The sequence below is a fragment of the Gymnoscopelus microlampas genome, assembly GCF_963454915.1.
Source record: "Gymnoscopelus microlampas genome assembly, chromosome: 4".
Taxonomy (NCBI): Eukaryota; Metazoa; Chordata; class Actinopteri; order Myctophiformes; family Myctophidae; genus Gymnoscopelus; species Gymnoscopelus microlampas.
Window position 1 is genome coordinate 15,204,387 of NC_139941.1, and position 19,511 is coordinate 15,223,897.

The following is a 19,511-nucleotide window of genomic DNA, read 5'->3' on the forward strand; positions in this document are numbered from 1 at the left end:
CCACTCATTTACATAGTACGTTCTTTATCACTCTAGAACACTGGTTCTCAAAGTGGGGTCCGGGGACTCCCAGAGGTCTTTGAGGGGGTCCCAGGGTTTAACCACTTCTTTTACCCTATAGACGTTGGCTATTTGAAAGATTGTCTACGAAAAAAAAAAGAAATCTTTGAAGAATTTTGAATATTTTTGAAACATTTTCACCAAAATTTCCCTGGCACAAAATATTTTCAGATGGGGTTCTGCTGCCAAATACATGTTCATTTGGGGGTCCTTGACATGAAAAGGTTTGAGAACGTTTTCACACTTTTTTACTTCAAGGACGCCCAGTTAATGATGTATCAGGCCATCGTGAACTGCATATTTTGATCCATTTGGTTCCACTTGTACACTCTAGGAGTTACAGATCCTCAAGGACCCCTGGGGGTCCCCAGGCCCCACGTTGAGAACCACGGCACTAGAAGATTGGGATTCTATTAGACTTTTTCTGTCATCCAGTCCACCTTTGGGCCGATCTCGTCCTTCACGTTTCAAAGACACAGAAATTAATCTGAAAATGACCGCATTATAATTACTTCCATGTTTCTTATAAACAAAAACAAAAACAAAAAGAATTACAAATGGCACATAGGAAAGTAAACCTGCTATGGCACACCAATCATGTGCAACATCAAGCTGTATACATTTACACAGGGTTCGATTTCATTAACCACTTAAACCCTTATACTTCTTCATTATGACAAATGGTGAAAATATCAAATCTACAAGCTCATATACCTTGTAGATTTGATATTTCAAGCTTATAGATCTGTTATTTTGTTGTCTTGGGGGGAGGAGACAAGTTTTGACAAATTCGTCCAAAGGAGGGATGTCAGGGTAACATAATTATTTGTATTAAATTGTTAAATTGTAAAATGATCAAACATGAATATATATATATTAAAAAAACATACAGACAGTCTGACTTGGGGGGGGGGGGGGGGGGGGGATATATATCAGAAGCAGAGGCGTGGATCTCCCCAGTGCCCCTGGGAAATCGAACCCTGCATATTAGTATACAACCTGGTGCTGCACATGTACTGTAACTGCATCATCATCTTATTCATTGTAATGGTTGAATACTGCCTGCCTCATTGTAAAGATTCAGATCAGCGATTCCCAACATGTGGGCCGGGGCCCCATTGGTGGGCCATGAGGATAAGCGGGCCCCAAAATAATGTATGTAAAAACTAAATATTGTGGTTTTCTTCCTTTAAAATCATTGTCATGGGGATACCGATAAATAGGAACTTAAATTATACACTGATTGATCCAAGCCAGAACAATCAATTGATTAATCATTAAAATAAACATGCTCTGCAAATGCGGCCCACCCATCTGACTTAACAATGGCTTAACCACTTGAACCCCAGCATGCTTATTCTGGGGGGAATATTCGCTAAAAATAGCAGATCTACAAGCTCACAACGTCTCGCATTGCGACCTGTTGTGAGCTTACATCTGCTATTTTTGGCGTAGGGATTTGGTGTAGATGGAAAAAAGTGTAATTGTAACTCAGGTCCTTTTGACTAAGAATAGAGGGTTTAAGGGGTTAAGTGCGGCACACCCTTCTGTCCACTTAACCCGTGTTTTATTTATTTTATTATTATTTTTTTTTTCCTTTCATTAATTTTATAATTTGTTTTTTTTCTCCATTAGTTTTTAAAATGTTTTTTATTTTTATTTTTTGATCTGTGAAGCGCATTGGGTTGCACTTGCTGTATGAAATGTGCTAAATAAAAAAAATGTGATCAATTGATTGATTGATTGATTGATTGATGTAGCTTAATGGATAGGCCTACAGATGACACCATTATTAGACTTTACTGAGATGGGCAGTTTGTTTGCAGTACACTTACGTTTATATGTATTTAACATATACCTTTTAGATGAGTCAAATTCTTGAGATTTGTGAAGTTGAGATAAATAAGACACTTTTCGGGATATAATTGGCAGGCTGACAATCCTATTGTCAGTGAAGGAAAGAGCTTGTTACACCCAGACAGAGCAGCCATGTGCCAGTACTGTCATCTGGGATCTCTCTGTTTTGCATTTTTACACACACACGCACGAAGGACGGGGCGCGGGCGCTTTTCGAGATTTTCAAGTAGGCCCAGCAAAAGTTGGGAACCGCTGATTCAGATTAAAGGGTCATGCTATTCTTCTCCAGAAACCCCCGCCGAGCTTTAGTGCAAAAAGTAGTTCAAGTTCTGTTCCATTGTTATCCTACAGTATAGAGAGAACAGAATACCACACAACCAAATACAAAGCTAGTATTTTACAGTGACATACTATTGTAAGAAATGATAAATATTCACTAATCTCAAATAAAAAGATCAAATACTGCACTTGACTTTGCCCTGTTATGCACAAGGTGTTGCCTGTTCCAAATCTGAAGAGAAGCATTCCAGTCCCCGGATACCGACAGACAACACTGTGCTGGGCTGCTACCTACCTACAAAAAAATTAGATGTACTACAACTTATGGTCATCACCATTAACTGGATTATCAAGATATTCACAAATGAATATGTCATATTAAAAAAACAAATTCCAAAATGAATTGAAATTGACTAGTTAGAATAAAAAATGATAACTAAGATAATGCATAATATCACTGCAACGTGTGCCATTTGCCTATATTTACAAAGCAACAGAGCAGGTGAAAGGATGGCACATGTAGGGCATGGTAAGGACAGTCATAGTAAGGGACAGTGGTGGACAAAGTACTCAACCCCAGTCCTTGAGTCGAAGTACAGATACTCCTGGTCAAATATTACTTAACTACTAAGGGAGAGTTGCTCAGTCAGTACTACTGCAATACTAAATACTTAAGTATCCCCAAGTACAAGCTTTAAAAAAATACTTAAGTAGGTTATTCTAAAGTACATTTTCTTTTTAATATCATTGTATTACTAGACATTTTTACACACCGATCTATAAGCTCACAACACGTCAAGATATGAGCATGATAGATCCGCTATTTTCACTATTTTTGAAATGGGATTAATTCATTAATTTAATTCATGGAATGTAGTGGAGTGAAAGTCACAAGTTTCCACCCCCAAAAAACTAATACTCAAGTAAATGTACTTCTGTCCACCACTGGTAATGGAACAAAAGACACTGCACTGGTTGACAGTATTTACTCCTGTACAATAACCATTACAAAATGTTAGCATCCAAAACAACACAACAGTGAGAAAAGATCCGATATGGCAATGTATACATGACCAGTGGAAAAGCTTCTGTGTACAATTTTTTGCTCATAATAAAGCCTGATTTATACTGCCGTACGATGGTGTCGCGTGCTGAAAATAGTACAAGCTCACAATGTGCCACGACTCATGAGCTTGTAGATCTGTTACATGTTGGCTGTTTGCCCTTGCCATAGGCCACTATGTCAGACACCAGAAAGAACTGTGAGGTCTACCGCAGACAAAATGTCCTCTCCATCAAAGGATGCTTAAAATTGGAACCGATCTCCCAGTTACACACAAAGGGAAAGCTCTACCCTCACAACATTCAAAGGCCAACTCAAAAGACGGTTTAAGTGTTTACACCATCGCACGGCAGAGTATAAAATCAAGCATTAGGTTGTGCTCAATGAAAATCCTGCCAAAGAAAAGCAGTCCAAACGATTACCAACGAACCTTTGTGCACATGTACTTGCGATTGATGCTTGCAAACATCATGACTGGCTTCCATCTGTGGCATCCCTGGGGGTGCAGTTGCCGCCCGAATATGAGCTGTTGTCAGTTTTTGCACTTTCCCCACGAAAAAAAAGAAGTTATGTTAAGGTAAGGGGTCAAGACGCGGGGGAAGCTGATTCTCAGTCAGGGCTGGAGGGCAACTTCACCCCGATGCGATAAGACGTTGCGAGAAAGAAAATGACATCATATCCTGTCCTATAGCGCATACTTCCTTCCTTTCGGATATCGTACGACAGAATCAGTCTCTGAAGTCCTTTGGTTGGTTTACCCGTCCGGAGGGGGCGTGTTCCCCCGCCGTCTCTTTCCAGTGACTTGGTTTTGTTCGTTTTCTTTTGTTTTTGCAGTTTGGGGCTGGGCGGAAGCCAGCCCCAAGTAACGGGTGTGTGCGCGAGAAGCGAGGGGTTCGATCATAGACATGCAAGCGTAGGTACCTCATTGGCCACAGCTGTTTATTGGAGCGGCACGTCATCGCGGCCCGCCATATTTAGTAGGGAGAGCTGTGGCCGCCTAATGCATGTACTGTATGCCCCATGTACAGTAGCCTACAGTATGTACACTGTAGTATGTATACTGAATCAGGAGGTCTCTCCGCTATTAAAATCATCATTACTCACTGAATTCTCAACCGATTTACACACGGTTTGATTTGTTACAAATGTCATGTCGTTATGTTATGCATGATATGATACGTGGTTAAATAAGAAGAAATGGGTTTTCATACCAAAACACCCTTTCTTACATAGGTAGTAACAGTAATGGTTAGAAAACAGAAAAAAATGTTATACTTGTATACAACTCAGGCATATTTCTGGAGTTATGACAAGCCGTCATAATATGGAGGCGACGTTGACGTGCGGTCCAGACAGTGGTCTATGAGGCATCTACGTATCTGTCTATCTATCTATCTGTCTATGGGTTCGATGACGAGGCACTCTTCATGCATCCTTTCTTTAGCAGCTCAGTGGGATACGACACTGTACGTCCAGAGGCGTCATTTCAGGACAAAAATAGAGAGTGGCAAAAAAGCAATCGCTTCATTATTTTGCAACGTTTTTTTATAATAATGATGTGTGACAATGATGTGTGTCACTTGTCATATGCAGATGGACGGATGTGGATTGAGATGCACTCGTTAAATGCAAACGCTAGGGGGTGGCAAATGCCATCCGCTGGGAGGCCAAATGACACCCCTGGGCACGTCTCCGAGGGTCATCTATGGGCCGACAGCCACTAAAATGCACATTGTCCAAGGACAGTCGCTCTTGGTCCAAAGACGGGCTTCAATGTGCGTTGAGGAAACAAGCCGTGTGAGGGCTTGGAATTAAGGGTGGGGGTTCTCTCCCCTCATACAGCATGTCTCTGCATTGTGTAAGGGGTTGGGGGTATGAGGGGACGGAGGAGGTACTTTCAGAGGTGGGTCTCGTCCCTTGGAGATGTGCAGGGCTCCGGCGATTTCCGGGTGCCACGGGATGGCATTGCCACCGCGGGCACATCCTCTGGGACGTGTGCCAGTGGGTCGGAGCGAATAATATACCTACGGAACAACAATAGAGAAGATTGAACAGCGGAGCACTGCAGCAGCAGAGTTTCATTCATAGTGATAACACAACAATAATAATGTGATATTAAATTAACATTATTTGTTTTGTTTTTTTACAACAATCCATAACTTTCTTTAGTGAATCAAATGTTATTTAGACAAATCTGTATTATAGAGTATGTGAATACAACATAACTAACACATCTGCAGTGGTTGGAGGTGGTCACTGGTCACCCTACCCTTCTATTGAGAAATTCAGGTCATGACATCATGCTCAAACCAACCAACTCAAATGAGCTGTCCCTTGCAGCTCAACAGTACAACATATGAGAGACCCATGTTCAAATCCTGCAGAGTAGAACTTGAACGTGGTGTGGATTGCAGCTATAACCTATTCAATCCGGGAACGCATCTGTGTAATTCTTAATGTCTTTGGCAATTCAAAAATAGCAGATATACAAGCTCATTGCGCGACACTGAGTGCCACGCTATGAGCTTGTGGATCTGCTATTTTTCGAAAAATATTGAAATGTGTAACTCAAATCTTTGCTTCTGGGGGGGTCCCTGGAACAAAATATTTTGAGATGAGGCCCGTGGCTAAATACATTTTGGGTGGTCCTTGACAAAAGTTTGAGCACCACTGATATAGCAACATACGTTTTTCAGAAACCAGTTAGGATTTAGAAGACATTTTGTAGATGAGTTCCCGGATTGAATGGGTTAATACAACGCATGCACGCAACTGGACATTCCAGCGGTCTAAAATGGAAATGAAAGCGTGTTCTTACACAACGTCGTTGAGCTCCAGCATGGTGTCGGGAGGAGGGTTGATGAGCACGTAGGACAGCGTGTTCTGGTGGTCATTCATCTCGTCTGTAACAGAGAACAGGTAGGACCTTCACAGCTGCGACCCGAGGACCTCCCTCATTACACACTACATTAGCCAGCAAATGGCCCCTCTCTAACCACTGTAAAATGACAATTCCTTCCAGTCAAAAGATGATGAAGTATATATTAACCCATGTAGATTTATGACGAAGTTACAAGCAGACCCTGCGACAAATAGCTCTGGAAATAGTTTTGATCATATTGCCGGCTCTAAATGGGAATGATTTTCCGTCTTGGGACTGTGTCACTGATTTTACATTAGGCAAGATCAATTAAACTAGTATGATATAGTACTCTATTATATTTCAGCTATCTTCGTATAAAAGGGTAGTTCACTTAAAAACACATATGGGGTAATTTTAACGTCTATTCAGGCTTTTGTGTGCACTCAAGATAGTTTTGAAGTAGCTTGATTCAATATTTAGATATTTGATATTCATTAGATCAGACACGCCCCTCCTATATCAGCCCATTGAACTTCAATCTTCATTTTAACCATGTTATACTGATTGAAAATACACATCCCTGGTTCAGGTTATTGATTCTCAATACTGACCATGATACTGACATGATACTGACATGATACTGACATGATACTGACCATGATATACTGACCATGGTACTGACATTATACTGACTATGATACTGACATGATACTGACCATGATATACTGACCATGGTACTGACATGATACTGACTATGATACTGACATGATACTGACTATGATACTGACATGATACTGACCATGATACTGACATGATGCTGACCATGATACTGACCATTATACTGACCACGATAATGACATGATACTGACCATGATACTGACCATTATACTGACTATGATACTGACATGATACTGACCATGATACTGATATGATACTGACCACAATACTGACATGATACTGACCATGATACTGACCACAATACTGACATGATACTGACATGATACTGACCATGATACTGATCACAATACTGACATGATACTGACCATGATACTGACATGATGGCCCCTCACACATTAGAAGTAAAATATAAGTCAACAGAACCAGTTGCATGTGTTGTGTCTCTAAAATAGTCAACATGGAGTTTGAAGTTCAATGGGCTTATATACGGAGGGGGGTGTGTCTGATAAAATGAATATCAAATGTGTAAATATTGAATCAAGCAATTTAAAAACACACAAAAGCTAAAGTAGACGTTAAAATGACCCCAGACGTGTTGAAAGTGAAATACCCCTTTAAATCAGTGGTCACCCCCCCAAATATAAACATGTCAAAGTGTCACTAGAGTACTGTGTGTGTGTGTGTGTGTGTGTGTGTGTGTGTGTGTGTGTGTGTGTGTGTGTGTGTGTGTGTGTGTGTGTGTGTGTGTGTGTGTGTGTGTGTGTGTGTGTGTGTGTGTGTGTGTGTGTGTGTGTGTGTGTGTGTGTTGTAGCAATTGTAGCATTCTTTTACCTGCTAAATGTGATCATGACACAAGAGACATGTTTAGGTGCGTTGGGGTTCATACTTGGTTTGGTGGGCTCAGGAGGGGAGGGAAGACAAAATAAAGGAGGACATAATATGTGTCTCTATAACAACCCACCTGATCGTGGCCCTTTACAAAGCCAGGCGGGGTGGAAAAGAGAGAAGGGCTAACCGTTAACTCACAGGCCATGTCTGGTACGGGAGGGGGTTTTGGCATGCTGCTTGCCACAAGCGCACTCCATGCGCGGCATCAAAGGACGGAACTAACATGCACACAGCTTTCGCAAATCCGCCATCAATCATCATCACCATCGGAATCCATCACATTCCCTTTTTTTTTGTTGCAACCTGCGCATTCCAGGACCGGACTAACAGTACAAACGGAGACCGGGATAAGGGATATAGGCACGTTACTGTGCCCAGATTGCCATGCCGACACACAGTGCCCACTCCCCACCCCCAATACCACCTATAGCTCCCCTCCTCACGCAGAACCGCTGGGGGACTGGGCACGAGGGGGGACGGGGGGGGCGACACCACCCACACAGACACAAGGACATGCTCCGCCATCTGACCAGACTGGGCCAGAGACGCAGAACAAACTGAGAGTGAAGCAAAACACATTGGCAGTGTGGTAGTGGAAGGTGTCCGTGTCCTGCACCATCACCTAAGTTCTTGTGTGCCTTGGGAAATCCTTTTTCTTTTAAATATTATGAATTATGACTAGCATCATGTCAAGGGGGTGTTCTTGTACATCAAGCTGCCTCACACTACGGAGACAGGAGATGGGCTGTTGACCTACAGTATGGGCCATATGGCTCGGGAACCCTTGATTCCCATGGCTACTTCACATCACGTCCTTTTATACAGTATATGACAGGCCTACTGTATGCTAGGCATGTCAAACATTCTCAATGTGGATCTCCCATTAATTGAATCGACCTTCCATCCACAGGCATAATGCTCTCTGCTCCACTCTAAAAGCCAAGCACTACACAGTACAATCCTCAGTGTTAATTTAACTAAGTGGAACCCATTAACACCAAGTATTTTACTGTGTAATGCCCTGCAGTAATGACAAAACTCTAGCCAGTTGGGATGAGTCCCAAAACAAACACACAATGCAGAGACAGAGACAGTAGAGAGATAGGAGCAGACTGCTAATCTACCACTCACCCTGCTATAGGATACACACACACACACGCACACGCACGCGCACACATACACGCAAACACACAAACACACGCACATACGTTTGCATTACTATATTTGTGTGGACATCAACATTTTAGGATGGCAATTTTATGGATGGCCAATCTATTTTTGCCAGTTTTACTTAGTTGCGTGCCGGTGTCGCGCACCGGAAATGGTCCATCTACAGCTCTCAACGCACCACGCTGTGAGCTGTACGATACTGCCGCGCAATCAAGTATAAATCAAGCATAACTCTAACCCCAACCCCTAAACCAGTGGTTTTCAACCCTTTTCATATCAAGGTCCATTGTTTATTCGGCATTTGAGCCACAGACCACCGTTTGATGAGATTTAGACTCTCAGACCCAAGACTTAGAATATTTTGTTGTCGTTGGATACGATTTTGTCCACAATTCCATGCTGTATTGATGTTGGTACTATAGCAGAGATGACAGGCAAACGTTGATTAAAATAATAATTCTTTAATTAAGTAATGCAGATGTTTAACAATAATTTAACTCTTGAGAGCGTAAAATGTCATTTTACGTCCACAGAGTTAAAGATCTAATAAGGGTCCATTTGGTTACCAACTCTCCATCATTTAGCTGAGGACCACCTGGAACCCCCTCAAGGACCACTGGTGGTCCCCGGACCACTGGTTGAGAACCACTGCCCTAAACCTAACCTCGAAATGCCCACTCCAAACCTGAATCTTTTCCTAATTGTAGGCCTGACTCCCCCCAAAAATGTTAACCCCCCAAAAAAACAGAAAAATGGTCCCCCTCACAACGTATATTTTTCAAATTCTACTATACTTTGGCCCTAAATATTTATCCCTCACAAGTATAGCAATACAAGTACACACGCACGCGCACACACACACACACACACACACACACACACACACACACACACACACACACACACACACACACACACACACACACACACACACACACACACACACACACACACACACACACACACACACATTCATGCAGTATAGTGGCAGCGGTGTAATCAACCAGCTAACCTGACGGCTTGGTCGAGCAACCTGACCGCTGCTCTTTAATGTCCTGCTGTTCTGAGGGACGGGGTGCACTGTTAAACTTAAGAGGCCCACAGTGTTCATTTAACACAAACTATAGAGCATTACTGCACATGCTCCTATAGGCCCAAACAATAACAGATGCATTATATCTCGCGCAAAATAATATACATCTAACATCGGTGTAGGGGGTATATCACTGGTGAAAACACTAGGTCGCTATTCTCAATTTCGCTGGTTCTCAAGATTGAGTTTCGGGGACATGAGTGGGCTACAGGGGGTCCCCAGCTAAATGATGGATAGTAAGGAAATAGGAACCAAATGGATCCGTACGTCTGTAACTCCGAGGGCCCTATCTTGCCTTACGTTTTTGCATTTTTCTTTGGAAATATGGCATACTACAATATCTCACAATATTTTCACAATTTCAAAAGCCGGTTGGCAAGATAGGGCCCCGAGAGTGTACCAATGCATTTGTACACTCTCGGAGTTAAATAACCACTATCTACACAATCTACACATTTTACAGTGAGAAAAAAAAGAAAAAAAGATCATATCAATGGGGGTCTGTGGCCTAATGCATATCAAACTGGGGGTCCTTGAATTAAAAAAAGGTTGAGGATCACTTCTCAAAGGAACAGATGTGGGTGACTGACATTGATGTTGTTGTTGTACGTGTGTTGAAAAACTGCGCACAGATTACCTTGCAAATATCCTAGATTTACTCGATTCATCACATCGCTCGCAGTGAGATTAGAAACATCCTCTATACAAGCCAAAGAAGAAGGGAAGACAGAGCAGTTAAGAAAGAGAAAGAAAGAAAGAAGGGAAAAGAAAACAAAGAAGAAATAAAGCATCAGGCAGGCAGCAAAAGCTTTTTTTGTTGTTAATCAAAGAAGAGAGTTGAGGGTGAGAGAGGATGCAAAGAGGAAGAAAAAAAGAACAAGAAAACATGCAGTGATGTGAGGCCTGATTTATATTCCGTTATGTGTCCGGGTTGTGCTGAAAATAGCAGGTCTGCAACAAGCAGTGGTGGAAGAAGTACTCAGATTACTCAGATTTTACTTAAGTAAAAGTAGCAATACCACAAAGTACAAATACAACATTTTACTTGAGGAAAAGTACAAAAGCATTGGCATCAAATATACTAAGTACCAAAGGATTTAGCTGATCTAAAGCTCACAATGTGTTGCGATGTGACGCACCGTGAGCTTGTATATCAGCTATTTTTGAATAGCCAAGGTTGAGTACAATACTTGAGTACTTAGTTACACTACCGCTTCAGATCCGATATTTCTAGCACACAACTCTGGCCCACAACAAAGTATGAATGAAGCATTGGCGTGAGAAACCGTGAGCCTTGTCAAAGGCTCTCAGTCTTTCAGGTAATCGAATCTGAAGGTCTATACCAGATCTTGCAGATAAGATTTATGTCTCATCTCTGCTGAGTTCCCCACCAAAAGGCAATTTACAATATGGAGATATACAGTATGCACACACATAACACTACTTGCTCTGGAACCTGATTCTGTTTGAGTTTTTTGTTTGTTTGTTTTCTTCAAAACATAGAAGAACAAGTGAGAAACAGAGAGGAGCTGAGAACAGAAAAGATAGGGAGAGAAGAATGCAAGGCCAAATGCAGTTCGAGTTCAGAAATGCAAATGCTTCAGGGGTTTAAAAGTGTTCCTGCATTCTCATGCATGCAGGTTTATGCGTAAGGGTTTATGCACAAGGGTTATTAATGCACATGCACATGGCGTTGTGATCATGGCTCCGTACTCAAATGTATGCAGCAAAATCCGGAGCGTTAGTTTAAAGCAATTTAGAAATAGACCTAGTAACACTTTCTATGAAGCTCATGCATAGAATGCATTCTAAACATAGTTAAAGTATATTGCATTTTAGCTTATAACACTGCATAATTATAGTTATAAGCGCTCATAAATACTCAATGCTTTAAAACAATAATCATACCACATCATAAAGCATTTATAATGACATAAGGTCCATAATACATGAATTATAATCTGATTATAACCCTATTGCACTCATTAATACTCATAATGCTTTATAATCAAAACACACACAAAACATATATAATTTGATTGGTATGAGTGCTTATAACAATAAGTATAGTGTTCTAATGATTTTATAATGCATTATAAGTATGTTTATGATGCATTATAGACATGGGCATGATGAAAAGTGTTAACATAGGGTACATGGGTAAATGTTTACACTCTAATGCCCGGCTTATACGTGGTTGCGTGTCGTGTCACACACCAAAAATAGCCCACTCAATTTACAAGCTCGCTGCGACACATGGGGAGCTTGTAGACTGGCTAGTTTCAGTGTGCAACTAAATAATCACCCATGAGACTGTCTTTATTATGTGTGCATTATGGGACATGGAGGAGATGGGGTGCGATGGGAGTGTGCTGACAGAGTGACGTTCACTGAAGGTTAACATGAAGCTGATGGCAGTTGCATGGCAGTGATGGATCAGCAGCATGTACCCGCCAGGCAACTATAGACCTTGTCATAGGAACAGCTTGCCTAAGGAACAGCTTGGGTCCAAGTTGTATTGCCTGTCAGCTACTGATATTCACAAACACTGCAACAAGAAATGAACTTGGACCCCTTGAGAACGCTTAGGTTGTGTGATAACAAGGTCTATGAGATGAGGTAGATGAATGGAAGAGTACAAGTGCATACTCATAACATTCACAAAACATTATATAAAAAAACTATCATTTCATGACTAGAGTAATTAGTAACAATCACCTTGCTGTAACATTCATCAAGTTACTGCTAAATTCACGACACAGAATGATACATTTTTGAGTGATCAAACTGTGGTTCACCCAGATCTTTTTTTTTTTTTTTATCGTTATGGTGAATTGTGAATAAGCCATTAGCCTAACCTAAAGCCTATTTTATACTTAGTTGAGCACTTGATGCACACCGAAAATAATCTACAAGCTATTTTGGGTATTTCTGGTTTACAATACTGGTGCGCAACTAAGTGTAAATCAGGCATAAGTCCAACATTATGTTTCAGAGCACTGCACGGTTTGAGCAGTCCGGCTTACCGTAGCCCACGGTGGGCAGTCCCAGGTGCTTCATGCGGTTCTTGACGAGCTCGGAGAGCTCCTGCCTCTCGGAGCGGCGGTACAGGTTGAGGCGCTGCTGGGAGATGCGCTCGGCGCGGCTGGGGGGCTTGGCGCTCTTCCGACTGAGCCGGCGCGCCCACTGCATGCTCTTCTTCCTCAGCAGCGGGTGCTCCGACTGGTCGCTACTGGTGGAGAAAGTTATTATTATATTTACAAAGAACGAAAACTAGAATTGAAAAAAGACAAACAAAAAAACAAATATGGCTTTACAAAAAAGAATACCTGAATGAAATGATGTGTTTACAAAACTAACTAAAACAAACTAAACTCACAGAGAAAATGTCCTTAGTTTTAGTCCTTGGATAATAAATCTTATCTTCCAGTATTTTTTAAGGCCTTGTTGTAAAATTTCCCCAAATCTTCAAAAATAGCAAAAATTGCCGATCTACAAGCTCCACAACGCATCACATCACGACAAGGTGTGAGCTTGTAGATCAGCTAAGTCAAAATAAAATAAAATAAAAAAAAGAATGAAAAAGGCAAAACTGTAATAACCTTGTGGTGGAGTAGCGGTGGCCTGCCGTCTTCTGGTCCTCGCCTCGCTCCTCGCCCTCCTCCGCGTTGATGGACACTTGAGACTACGGGAGGGGGGGGGGATGGGGGGGTTAACACTATGTAACAGTGTGTGTGTGTGTGTGTGTGTGTGTGCAGCACCATTTGTAATTGCATGTGTGAGAGAAGAATTAATATGTGAAATTGGAGTGTGAATGGATGTTCATTTGTGTGTGTGTGTGTGTGTGTGTGTGTGTGTGTGTGTGTGTGTGTGTGTGTGTGTGTGTGTGTGTGTGTGTGTGTGTGTGTGTGTGTGTGCGCACGTGCGCGTGTGTGTGTGTGTGTGTGTGTGTGTGTGTGTGTGTGTGTGTGTGTGTGTGTGTGCGTGTGTGTGTGAATATGTCTATGTTTGGAGAGGAGTGATGTATGGCTAGCTGGTATGTGGGCTGTGCTGTGTCAACCAAAAGGTAATGGCGGTGTCACATTAATTATGCATTTTTGTTGCTCATTTCCAGAGGCCATTGTAGAGGCCATTGTGCTATTGGGAGTGCCATTATATTTAGCACAGTAAGTGATAAATGAAAAATAATAACAGAAACAGTAAAAGCGAGGCAGCTATATTTTGATATCACATATCGTTGCTGTTGGGTGGAAACTGCACAATTTCAAAAATGGAAAAAAATGCAACGCGTTGTGAGTAGGCTACTCTTGTATTACGAAATAGGGCATTCATTTATGGGGGGAAAAAGTTTAAATATGGAGATACAAGGTCTCTGCCCAACAGCGACGATATGGTCAACGGGCAGTGGCAGCTGGCAGGATAAAACACAGCCTTACCTGTGATTGGCCGTCCTTGCACTGAGACCAGGGGACAGGGACACACCCAGCAAACCAAAGAGACAAAATGACAGATGGGGGAGCACCAAGCCAGCAAGCATTAAAACACAGTAAATACACAGAGCATACAGTAAAATCCTGAGTGTTAAATGAACACTGAAAGAAGAAAATTGGACCTTTAAATTAATAACAATTAACGACTTAATTAATCAGGATTTTGCTGCGTATTTCCTTAGCAACACACAGCCACCAGGCAAATGCTGGTAAATATATGGATGGTGGCTGTGATGTTTGTCTACACAACTATAAATGTTTCATTCTCAGAATGACACATTTTTCTTTGTCAAAGAATAGAAAATGAGCCTACTTTGTAGAGCTATTTTCAAAACATTTTCACACATTTTGCCTATATTGAAATGCCCAGCATAGGGTGAAAGTGATTAGTCTTATCCAATTTGCCGGTAAAATAGAATTGTCTCTCACATTTGTGACCGGTGGACAAAAAAGCAGTTTGGTAGATCAATATTGGCACGTGTAAATCATAACAAGTACAGCGTATAAGCCACCAACAAGGCAAATAAAAGAACCACAGTCAGAGAAAGCAACGTAGAAGAGCTAAGAGATAAAGGAATATATTGTAGTTGACAGAAGAAGAGCAAAAGGCAGTAAAGAAGGGAACAGAAGAAAGGGTGGAAGGAAGGAAGGCAGGCCCTCTCTCTAGGGCAGGTGTGTCTTTCAGTCATGCTATACCTCAGAGGTGGAGAACATGTGGGACTCGGTGCGGTAGATTCCTATGGGAATCTCAGCACTCGAGGAGCACAGCTTTTGGAACAGTCTGCCGTACGTTCGGATCCACAGGTCTTCCTCGGTCACCTTCATCTGAGGGTCGGAGAAACACATTCAAGACGTGAACACGCTGTACATCACATACTGTCCCACACAAATAAGTTCAACAGGGGGTCCAGGACCCCTAGGTGGTCCTCAGAGTTACTACAGGGGGGGCCCACCAAATCTTTTTGTGATAGGAACTTTTTTTTGTTATTTACATTAACCACTTGAACCCTAGCATCCCTATTCTGGGGGGAACATTCACAAAAAATAGCTCACAACACGTCGCTCTGTGAAGTGTTGCGAAGAGTTTTTGGTGTACAGGGAAAAAAGAGCAGACCAAGTACAAAGCCAAAGGTCATGTTAACTAAGTAAACTACACATTAACTAACATGAATCCAACACGAATAGAAAAGATAATGTGTAAATGAATGCATTTTCACCACCATGATGATAATCAAACAAGTCCACGAAGCTATCAATGAAATCTATGAAAAAGTTGAATGTGCGACACAATTTTATACAGCATGTAGTGGGGGTCCTTGCTCCATCTGTCGCTCAGCTAAGGGCTCCCTGGCCTGAAAATACGTTTCAGAGCCCTGTGTTAGAGGTTAGCATGGCTGCTTACCGCACACAGGTAGCCAGAGCCCGGCGTGGTGTCCAGGCCCAGCAGCAATCTTGCGATGGGGATCATATAGTCCTTGACAAACGACTGTTGGAAAAGAGGGGACAGAACTCAGGTCAGATCTACGACAAGCTTATAGGAGTTTTAAAAGGACAGTTCAACCGAGGGACCGAGCAAGCTGTCTTTCCTAACATTCCTCACCTTATTTGGCCCTGCTCTCAGTGGTGTGTTCTACCGTGTTACGCTATATACGTAGTGTGACCTGCTGATTTTTTTTCGTAGCCAAGCGTAGCCCTCTACTAACCATTTCATCCATTGAAAACGCGCTATCGTATCTCCATGACGCGCATGTCGTGCAGGGAATGATTATCGTAACCCTCAGAAAAAAACTATCAGATCAGTCAAGCTCATTGACAGCCTGGTCCCTTTAATGTACTCCTCGTCTTTCCCTGTATAATGCTCTCTGTTCAGGTCACCCATAGACATAAATAAATATGTATACGGTCAACACCACCCCCATATTATGCAAGGAAGCTTGTCATAACTCCACTGCACAAAATATGCCTGAGTTGTATAGAAGTACCTGAGATTAAAACTTTGTTCTGTTTTATAACCATTACTGTTACTATCTATGTAAGATAAGGTGTTTTCGTATGAAAACCCACAGTTTTTATTTAAACATGTATCCAATATCATAACATAAATACAAGTCTGACATGTAGAACAAACCAGTTGACAGCCTAGTAACAAGCCAGTTATGATGATTTTAATAGTGGAGAGACCTGTCTGCTTCAGTATACATGCTGTAGCCTACATGGGGCATATACATGCATTGGGACATTGGTTATCAAAGTGGGGTTCGGGGACCCCGCAGGGTATCTACGTTTATAATCTATGAGGTCCTCCCTGACACTGCCCAGCAACAGGCACCACCAGGGTTGGTCCCAGCTACGGGGGCGGGCTTCATAGCTCTCCTCCTGTGATGGGGCCAAAGTGCTATTACTCTACCACAGTGGTTCTCAAATTGGGGTCCTTGAGTTGGTTCCAGGGGGTCCACAGCCAAATTAGTTTGGCCCTGGTACAAAATATTGTCAGATGGGGGTCCACTACATATTCATTTAGGGGTCCTTGACTTGAAAACGTTTGAGAACCACAGCTGCACCATGTCAAATATCATCTGTATTCATATCAATACGAATCATTGCTCACATATCAAATATCATTTGTACTTATATATCAATAAATACATTGCATTCGTCCCATGGTGCGAGGTGTCTTAAGTTAAAGTGCTATTTTGGGTGAGCGGCAGCAGGCATGGCTCACCTGGTAGAGCAGGGTATCCAGCATGCTGATACTGAACACCCTGCCTGCAGCGAAAGGCAGACGGAACATGAAAGCCAGGTTGGAGCCCTTGTCTCGCTCTATCTGTTGGAGAGAGAGAGGATTAAACAGCTTTAGAGACACGCAGAGGTGATAAGAGGAAGCCACAAGATGACATGTCAGTGATAAAAGAGGGGAAAAAAGGGATGCAGGGAAGATATAAATCCATTTGAACATTTAAATTCAAACTCCCGTCAGTGTCAAAGTTGCAATCTGTACGTTTTATGTCCTACATGAGACGGAAGTTGGAACACAAGATGGAATCCCCACTTAGATGGCCTGGGGGAGATATAGCTGTTACTAAGGACCCCAACGGAAACAAGACCGCAAGGACTTTTTTGGACGGACGTTTTATACAAAGTATTATAAATGTAATTGTGCTGTAAAAAATGTTTTTGTCTGATAAAATATTCAATCAAAATCAATAGCGCTTATGAGCTTGAGGCAGTGCTACTTGTCAACCAGTAGGTGTCCTACTCTACCAGGGCATAAATTATGAACAAACTAGTAAAATTGTATTCATCAAAATGAGTTCTGAATGGCAGCTTTAAATTAAAACACTCCAGGCTTTACCGTGTATGAACCAGTTAGTTGCTGTTTACTTATCTTTCTAAGTTCTAAGTTCAATTTCATGAAATACTGGTGCTCTGGCTCTCTGCCTTAAAACAAAGAACACACCATCCGAAAAACTAAAACAAAACAACAAAAACAATGCACTCATAATATTCAGTGAGACGGGTGTGATAATTTATAAGATGGAAGGAGTGAGAACAGAACATGAGCGGAGTGGCAAGTATCCTTAACCACTTAAACCCTATATGGTTTCTGTTTTCTGTTATTGTGGGGAAAGCTTCCGCTGAAAATAGCCGATAGGCAAGGCAAGCTCACAACGCGACGTGTTTTGAGCTTGTCGGTCTGCTATTTTCTGCTAAAGCTCTCCCCACAATTCAGATGCTGGGGTTTAAGTGGTTAATGATGTTTTGGGCAGTGAAGCAGGCTGTGGGTGAAGTGAACTTACATACTGGGAGTTACTCCTCACCTTCTCCAGCTTGGAGAGAGCCAGCGAGTAGCAGTCCTTGGCTCTGAACTGCATGAAGCGCATGTTGGACGGGTGGGTGAGCTCCGTGATGATGCTGAGACTGGGGAACAGTCTGACAGAGGGAGGGAGGGAGCAGGGTTATAGTTTATCTATGAGTAGCCTTGCCGAGCCGTGAGGCCCATACTGTAGGTCAAAAGCCTTTCTCCTGTCCATGATGTACAAGCACACTCCCTGGACATGACACTAGTCGCAGGTACTTACCCCCGGTCCTACCCTTGATGCTGAGTGCCAAGCAGCGAGGAATTACCATTTTTACACCAACATTTGCGTTGTTTTTATTGATATGACCCAGCGGAGGATTGAACCCCAACGCTCTAACTACAAGAGTTATGAGTTACTACACTGAGTTATTATACTTAACTAAAACTAACTAAGTTAACTATAATTATTACATGGCTTGGTTGAATGCTTGATTCTGATTGTTCAATCACTGAATTTAGCGGTGTGTTATTTTGCTGTCCAATCAAAGGCTCAGAGGGCCACCTGCTGCGCTGCTTGATTTTTGCCGTACCAACCATGGCAGCCATAAACAAACACACAATGTTGTTTACAGCCAAACATTGCTCTCAAGAATGTTTTTGAGTTTTTTTTAAAGCGAGAAATAGACAATGCAGTAACCGAAAATGTATTCTATTTGATCAACACTTCCTGTTGTTTTCCAAGGCGACACGTTGCACTGGAGACACCGTGACCTGGCATAAATTATTGGAAAACTTTTATTGACGTAAGCAATGAAACCTTTATTGTTATACTTTTGGGTCAATTTATTAATTTCTTTTTAAGTAGCCGTGTAATAAGCCGTGTATTCGCGTCGATATCTAATCATCCTGTCAGGGTTTATTTCTCAACAATGACCGTCAATTATCCCTTGCATAATAACCTTGGGAGAGAGAAACCACAGAGAACAGAGAAAGCAAGGTGGCAAGATGCAGAACAGGAGAGAGAGAGAGAGAGAGAGAGAGAGAGAGAGAGAGACACAGAGAGAGAGACAGAGAGAGAGAGAGAGAGAGAGTGTAAAAACAAGAACATTGTGATGAGACAAAGTTAACGTGTGGGCTGAATGTTTAACACTTGTGAGAAGAGCACAGACGGCACTCATTTGGGGCTGTTAAATAAATCTGTTGAGAAGCTTGGCGATGGAGCAGATTCCGAGAGTCTGGTTTGTTTTTTATTTTGTTGTTATTTTTATCGA

General features: G+C 42.0%; 1 protein-coding gene across 1 annotated transcript in view; it reads right to left on the reverse strand.

Annotated features, from left to right (window-relative positions):
• Positions 1–1,278: 1,278 nt before the first annotated feature.
• Positions 1,279–19,511, reverse strand: part of kcnt1b (potassium sodium-activated channel subfamily T member 1b) — a 133,782-nt gene continuing 115,549 nt past the window's right edge. Inside the window, exons 25-33 of the mRNA XM_084055396.1 lie at positions 18,260–18,371; positions 17,164–17,265; positions 15,844–15,927; positions 15,138–15,266; positions 14,388–14,408; positions 13,554–13,636; positions 12,978–13,183; positions 6,078–6,162; positions 1,279–5,283 (exon numbers count right to left, since the gene is read on the reverse strand). Coding sequence (XP_083911522.1) covers positions 5,157–5,283; positions 6,078–6,162; positions 12,978–13,183; positions 13,554–13,636; positions 14,388–14,408; positions 15,138–15,266; positions 15,844–15,927; positions 17,164–17,265; positions 18,260–18,371 — 949 coding nt within the window. The 3' untranslated portion in view covers positions 1,279–5,156. The remainder of the gene's footprint in view (positions 5,284–6,077; positions 6,163–12,977; positions 13,184–13,553; positions 13,637–14,387; positions 14,409–15,137; positions 15,267–15,843; positions 15,928–17,163; positions 17,266–18,259; positions 18,372–19,511) is intronic.